This window comes from Conger conger, chromosome 7 (genome assembly GCF_963514075.1).
Source record: "Conger conger chromosome 7, fConCon1.1, whole genome shotgun sequence".
NCBI lineage: Eukaryota > Metazoa > Chordata > Actinopteri > Anguilliformes > Congridae > Conger > Conger conger.
In genome coordinates, this window is record NC_083766.1 from 23423294 (window position 1) to 23430793 (window position 7500).

The 7500-nt window shown below is 45.2% G+C and overlaps 1 protein-coding gene across 1 annotated transcript in view; it reads left to right on the forward strand.

The window, feature by feature from the left end:
• Positions 1–7500, forward strand: part of LOC133132572 (teneurin-2-like) — a 403992-nt gene that overhangs the window by 282032 nt on the left and 114460 nt on the right. The window contains exon 5 of the mRNA XM_061248068.1: positions 3780–4017. Coding sequence (XP_061104052.1) covers positions 3780–4017 — 238 coding nt within the window. The remainder of the gene's footprint in view (positions 1–3779; positions 4018–7500) is intronic.

The window sequence follows — 7500 nt, forward strand, 5'->3', positions numbered from 1 at the left end:
AGCACCCGTTCCAGTGCGATTCTAAGGCAGGCAGGTCAGTATACCAGTATACAGAGCCAAGCATTTTTTACTTTTTATGAGAGTCCCTCCAGTACTTTGCTAGTCCCAGTCCTAATTCAATAATCATACAGGTTCACGGCTTTGGGAAAATTATCAGGAAAATGAGAGAAACAAAAAGAAAATGCAATGAAAGTTGCAAATAATTCAATAAGCGCTAAGCACAGATTTCATTATGAAATCCCAGCTTTAAGTGCTTTTTAAGGATTTCTTTGGTCTGGTCTGCGGTTCAGACCAAAGCGTTTAAATGGTCTTGAGGGGACGGAATTGCCGCTCCACCTTGCAAGGCATCCTCTAGAAAGGCCAACTATTTCAGTTCGGGGGGAAGTGTCTTTAGCGAAGAAGCGTTTTAGAGCATTGCTTTCACCCCTGTTAGTTTTATTCAGCAAAACATTTTAAACCAAATGAAGTGGAATCAGAAGAGGGTGAAAAATGAGGAGGAATAAAAAGAGTTACGCTTCGTCTGTCATTTCGGTTTGTCTAACCTGTTAAACCATGACAACCGTGAAGCCCGACCAATAAAGCACCATTAAATTGAATTAAGGATAAGAGCGGAAAAGAGAGAAAAGGGAGTTCTTCTTTTTATGTTTTATGCCACAAAGGGAAGAAATAAGAATGGGATCGCAAAACCATTAGCGCTAGGTATTTGTATTTTACTCTGCGTTTCCATATTTAAAGCCGGCTCGCTCCTTTGCTTTGGTCCCTTTGCGTGGGCTGTGTTTGTTTTGGTCCTTTCATCATGCTAAAGGCTTTGGACAGCCTTGCAGTGGCGTGATGTACCACATGACACCTAGCATGGGTGATGTAATGCGTGTGCGTGTGTGAATCGTCGGTATAATAACTATGACGCACATCGCACTAGGCATATTTTTTATTTAATTTTTATTTGTTTATTTGGTATCTCCAATCCCACTTGAATTTGGGATGTCCGGTTTGAAGACTGTGTGCCAGCCTGCTCACATGCGCCCCCTGCAGCCGGATCAGGAGAGTGAGGACAACTTGTTTTTCTCCTCCGAAACGCACTGCGCCGGCCTGCTGCTTCTTTTCTCCCCATAGGCACAGCCACAACTGCGCAGAGTGGGGGTGGAGGAGACCCAATCATACGCATGCACAGATGGCTAGCCACAGCCACTCAGCCAGCCAACAGGGGTGCTCAAGCAATACACGCTTCTATCCCTGCCCACTGAATCTCTCCTATATATACTTCATCTTGGGTGACACAAACTGAGCGGCCTATAGCCTTGTGGCTAAGTCGCTTGCCTGGGAGGGTGGTGGTTCAGAGCCCAGTGTAACCACAATAAGACTCATGCAGCTGTGGGCCCGGCATTGCTCCAGGGGGGATTGACCCTGGCTTTGTTCAATCAACTATAAATCGCTTTGGATAAAAGTGTCAGCTAAATAACTGTAATGTAAAAGTCAAGTCAGCCTCTGGCAGGGGCCGAATTCGATCTGAGACCGCGTGGCTCACTGAGGCTCCGCAAGCAGCACTATAGCGTCTGTTTAGGGGCAGTGGAAAACTATTTAACTGAAATAAGTCAAGGAACTATCTAATATGGTGAGACGGACGGTGCAGTATACCAGTATACCAGTATACCAGTGGCAGTATTTTGTGTACCAGTTTGGGGTTCAGTTGTCCTGCAGTAGTTCTGCGCTGTCTGTGTACCTTGGCTGAACCAAGCCAAAAGCAATATGGAAAGAGGGCATACTTTCTAGCACCAATGCATTTTCTCTGAATGGATAACTAAACCTTTGTCCACTCCACATCGCGTTTCAGGTTAATTAGCGGCTTCAGCCAGGTTCAGTGAGCGCAACGCCACTCTTGTTTTTCTCCTTTCTCTTTGGCCACTCGCTGAGTACCGTGAACCCCTCCATCATTTTGATTGCCTTCAGTTAATTAATTCTACTAATTCAATTGAGAGTATTAAACAGTGTTTTTGTTATTCTCGTCTTATTAAATTCGGTGTCTGGTAAACACCCAATTACATTTAAGAATAGGAATATTTGCGCGTTTGTGTCCATCATAATTAGCTACAGGACACCATGACGGTTTTAATAAATCCATTCCTTATCTTTTTTTCATGATGCTGCCGTGTTCTTACTGTGGTACAATTTCGCTCCAGAACTGTGATTGAAGTTAGACCTGCCACTCATCTGGCCCGTTTGAGTGAGTCAATCAGGTGGGCTTCACTTGTATTTTTTTAGCGTCTCCTCTATTCGCCGAACAAATAACCTTTCCGCGATTACGGCCACCAGGCTCGAAACAGTGAACATAATCAGCAGTATTGATGGTCCCATTTAATCTAATATGCTGCCAGTCACTCAGGCAGAAATTAAATCTCCCTGTTTTAGTGCCTCCTGATGCGTGATGCCGCCATTTTGGAGCGGAGAATCTAATCACCTTTATTATTCACGGTGTTTAATCGGAAATAGCGGCGGTTTGGAGCACGACTCCTGCCTGTTTATTGGGACAGCTCAGCGGAGTCGCTGATGGATGGGCTGAGGAGCAGAATTTACGGCGGTGAAATTGATTCGGCCGCCGTGGCGAGCCGGGGAAGGAGGCGCCGCCTCCCTGTCCTCCTTTCTGTCGATAGCGCTGCCGGTTTCTCCCTGAGACTGGAGTGATTACACCGCAGGACTCTCCAATTAACAAGGTCACAACAAACCCAAACCGCTTCATTTTCCGTCTGATGCCTTTCTTTCCGTGAGGAAGAGTCATAATTTACACCTGAAGTTGACGTTTTTAGTGCTTATTTTTAGTGTTATTATAGTTCTATACCGCAGTGTATTACAGTATGTGTGTGTGTGTGTGTGTGTGCGAGAGTGTGTGTGTGTGTGTGTGTGTGTGTGTGTGTGTGTGTGCGTGGTGCAGTCTGTATGTATTTGGATGGTGACATCATTTTGTGGTTTTGGCTCTGTACTCTACCATATTGGATTTGAAATGAAAAGGTGACTATGAGATGCAGATTGTCAGATTAAATTTAAGAGTATGCAGGTACACATTCATATTGGGTGGGCTGTGTTATTATTATTACAACCCTTTGTATATATAGTTTTAAGGATATATTAAGGTTAATAATGTTGATATCTTCAATTGTGGTTGCTATGCGCCACAATGTGTTGTTCGGAATCTTGCTCATATACTAATTATTCATTTGTTAGATTGCGTTCATTCAATTTGTTAGATTACGCGATACTCAAAGAATTTCTCAGGCTGTGAAAATTGATGGCTGGGTGATGTGATTACAGCTGGGTCTATGCTTGTTAGGAAGACGAAATTTAAGCACAGCTGAACACAGTGGCAGATAGAAACGTGTGTGTGCTCATTGTGGCTTCAAACTGTCCGTTTAGTGATGCTCCACTCACGCCGGTGTGACGTTTTTGAGCAAATGCAGGCAATCTTTTACGTTGGTGTGTCAACATCTCGGCTAGTTTGCAGCATGGATGTGCAAACTGCAGGGGGCCACGTTGGTCATAAGCTGGTCTAGCTGGGCGTGAGCTGGACAACCGGCTAGTGCTGGCACCCTGTCTGTTTCCAAACATAGCTTGAGTTGGTCAAACCATGTCAATCTGGGAGCTGGTCTGAACTGGCCAACCAGCTAAACCGCTTCGAGCTGGGAGCTGGTCTGAACTGGTTTTCTCCGCAAACGTGTCATGTAGATCGTACAAACTACCTAAAGTTTGTTTTCCACAGCTTATCTCTCCATTGTCCCGGTCTCTTTCAGGTCCTCCCAACCACCACAGCCAATCAACGCTGAGGCCCCCCCTGCCCCCGCCCCACAGCCACCCCACCCTGTCCCACCACCAGTCCTCCGCCAACTCCCTGAACCGCAACACCCTGGCGGGGCGGCGGAACCCGGTCCACGCGCCCGTGGTCGCCCCCGGCGACGGCCCCACCACGCCCGAGTCCGTGCAGCTGCAGGACAGCTGGGCGCTCAACAGCAGCGTTCCCCTGGAGACCAGGTGAGCTCACCTGCCCGTCCATTACACTCCTAAACTACGCGCCCACTCACACACACACACGCATCTGTGCAGCTGCAGCACAGCTGGGCGCTCAACAGCAGCGTTCCCCTGGAGACCAGGTGAGCTCACCTGCCCGTCCATTACACTCCTAAACCACGCGCACACATACACGCGCCACACCTGTACAAACAGCCCTGGTTGCAGTCTGCAAACTCTGTTGGCTCCCTTCACACACGCATGCGCCCACACGCAAACACACGCACAGACACACACACACACACACACACACAGGCATACGAGCTGAGGGGAGCCAACAACATCTGTACAAATACCCACACCTGCAGTTTGCAAGCTGTGTCTTCTACACACACACACACACACACACACACACAGACACAAACACACACGCAGTGACACATACCGATTGAGCTGTTTTGCCAGCAGCCATACCGCCCTCTACCCGTTTCATGTCAGACTACTGAAGATAAACTACTGACTTGGATTGGAGTCCTAAGATGGTGCTGGAGGAGGTGTTTGTGACTCACTAAGGATCCGTCTTCCAACTGGATCAAACACAATCCAGTTATCCAGTACTGACGGGGAAACTTTTGCTATAGGAGGTGGCTTCCTTCATGTTAAATGTTAAACTGCAGGTCTGACTCACTGTTGTATACTAGAAGGACTGCTACTGACACCGAAGTAGACGGAATGGCTGCTCGCTACTCATGGGAACCGTAGCGAGCTAAACCCTGAATGTATGCCGCTGTCCTGGGTTGAATACGTAATTGTTTTGGATTCAAAATACTTTTCTATGCTGTACTGAGCTTGTCTGGTTTACTGGAGCATATGAAATTCTGGTCCTCTGGTTGGCTCAGTTGCACCAGGCAAGATCAGTCGGCCACCGAAAAGTATTTGAATCCAAAATAATGAGGTATTTGACCCAGATCTGTATGCTGCGACTCTTGTGCCATATGAGACACAGATGATGAATGGATGATGAATACTGTGAAGGTGGTTCTTTAGATAGCACTAAGAGCAGGTGCTATCTTTGCTATCTGGCTCCCTCTCGCCATCTGTCCAATACACTACTGTACCTGGTCCGTCCAAATATCCATCACCGCAGTGTGATTGTTTCAGGACATCCAATCATCAACAAGCGGAACTTTTCCGGCCAATCACCTTGAGATGTTTACATTCGAATCTGCCCACGAGTGATACAACTGGGCTGAGGGAATGGGGGTAACTGACTCAGGTAGACAGTTACACTCTCAAAACAGATTTACTAAACCATACACAACATTTTTTTTTTAAACACATCTCTATTTTGGATAACACATTTTGGATGAATTTTTTAACACGTGTTAAAAGTCCTTTTGTCACACTAAAATTGTAAATATTTAACACAAAAGTAGCAGCATTGACTGAAAACGTCTTGAAGGCGACGCAAAAGACACAAAAACAGTGGCGATATTAACGCATCCATTTTGAGAGTGTAGGGTCTAAGAAAAAAAAAGATAATTACTGTTTGGGTAAGGCCGTGGTCATCTAAAATCCCATGGCACTTTTCAGCAAAGAAACCCTGGGCCCTCGGTCATTTTCTCATAAACATGACTCCCCACATTACCTCAGACCCCGACACACCACTGGGTACACAATCTTTTGCATCTCCTCCCCACGATGACTCCCCAGATCATTACTGAGAATGAGAATTGAGTTATTTCAACAACGTAGGCAAATAAAGGGAAATGCATGAATAAAACAAACTGACACCTGTACAAATATATTCGCCTGCTCCATGCAAACTATGTGTACACACACAGACAATATCCAACCGACTCGCGAGCCGCGTTCATTATTAAGCAGGGATTTTTTTATGAGAGTAACCTCATTTTAAGACCCCGTGGAATCAAAATCATCACTTTTTAATCGTTGAAAATAAAGAACCAAAGAAAATAAAATACAATATTAAGCACTTGTTATTCTGCTGAGATTTCTTCCTGAGTTTTGAAGTTTTTTTATAGATATTTTTTTATCCTGAAAATAAAAACAATCTTGAGCACGCTGGAGGATGTTGTTTTGATCGTAGGAGACCTTTTTACTGACATCATTAAAAAGGCAGTTTACATAATTCTTTTTTTCCACCAATCAGCGGAAATGAAAGTCAGACTCCTTATTTGACTGTGTAAACATACCTGCTTGCTTATGTTAACACAGCCTAAAGTGCCTGAGCAGACCACAGGGATTATGGGTATCATGGTATACTGTAAGTACATGAAGGGACATGTAAAAGCGATGTAAAAGTTGAATAGGCTCTGCAGAGAGTATTTTGGCTCAGATGGTATAGCCGAGCTATCTAACTTGGTTTATGACACTGGAAATTTGGTAGCAGGTTTGATGACAGACTGACTCATTAGATATAAATAGCTTGCTAACTTCGATAGCTAGCCCTCCCAGTCACTGACTGTTAGTCACCATTCCGATTCGTCCCAACTGTGACAGGTTCGGATCCAATAGGATGCGGCGGCCATGTTCCTGTCATTGGGATTAACTAGCATTGGCTCGTATGCGTGTGCCTAAATCACTCCCATCCTACTGCTGATTCATCTGGTTCCAGTGTCAGGGAGTTAGTGTCGCTGTGCAGGGCTCTCCGTGTTCTGCTGGCTAGCCAGCGAGGTGCTGGTGTGAGACTGTTTAGTGGGCCGACCATCAGAACTGAACCTGTGAATGTTCACGACAGGAGGAAAACGCCTCCTCATTCCTTCTGCTCACCCCTTCACTAATCTCATCCGGTTATTTTCCACGTTCAATAATTTTGAAAAAGTAAGTGTGTGTGTTTTCGAATGGCTTGATGTGCACTTTAAAGACAAGCTCAAATCAAAATTCACTTTTTCCTCAATTTAGTCAAATCTTTGTAACCATACGAACACGTCCTAAAGTATATGCAGTATTCCAAATATGGATATTACATTACATTTACATTAATGGCATTTAGCAGACGCTCTTATCCAGAGTGACGTACAGCAAAGTGCAAAGTGCGTGCCCATAGCCAGGGATAAGTGCGCTGGTTTACAATTATAATATTTCCGTATATTCAGACCAAAGTCTTTTTCCATCCAGTTTCTGGAAAATTAGATTGAATGAAATTTGACATCATTGCGTACCAGTGGGCGTGTATGCCGAGCCAATGTCAATCTTCCGTTCCCCTCCAATCAGTATCCCTTTCACACAGCGGCGCGCATCCTCATTTGATATCAGTCAAATCGACCCCGCCCTTCAAAAATCCCCCTGAAAGATGCGTTTCAGTCGTGTATACGTCAGAAGCCAGTGCTGCTCTGACTTCGGTTTCAGCTTGTCTCTAATGGAGATTCTCCATACAAAACTCAGTTTAGTCCAGGACTTAATCTGTGTCTGTGAAACTGACAGTACAAAGTTTAGGTTACAGTACAAAGTGTTTACGCAGGGTCTCTAAATCATTTGCATGTC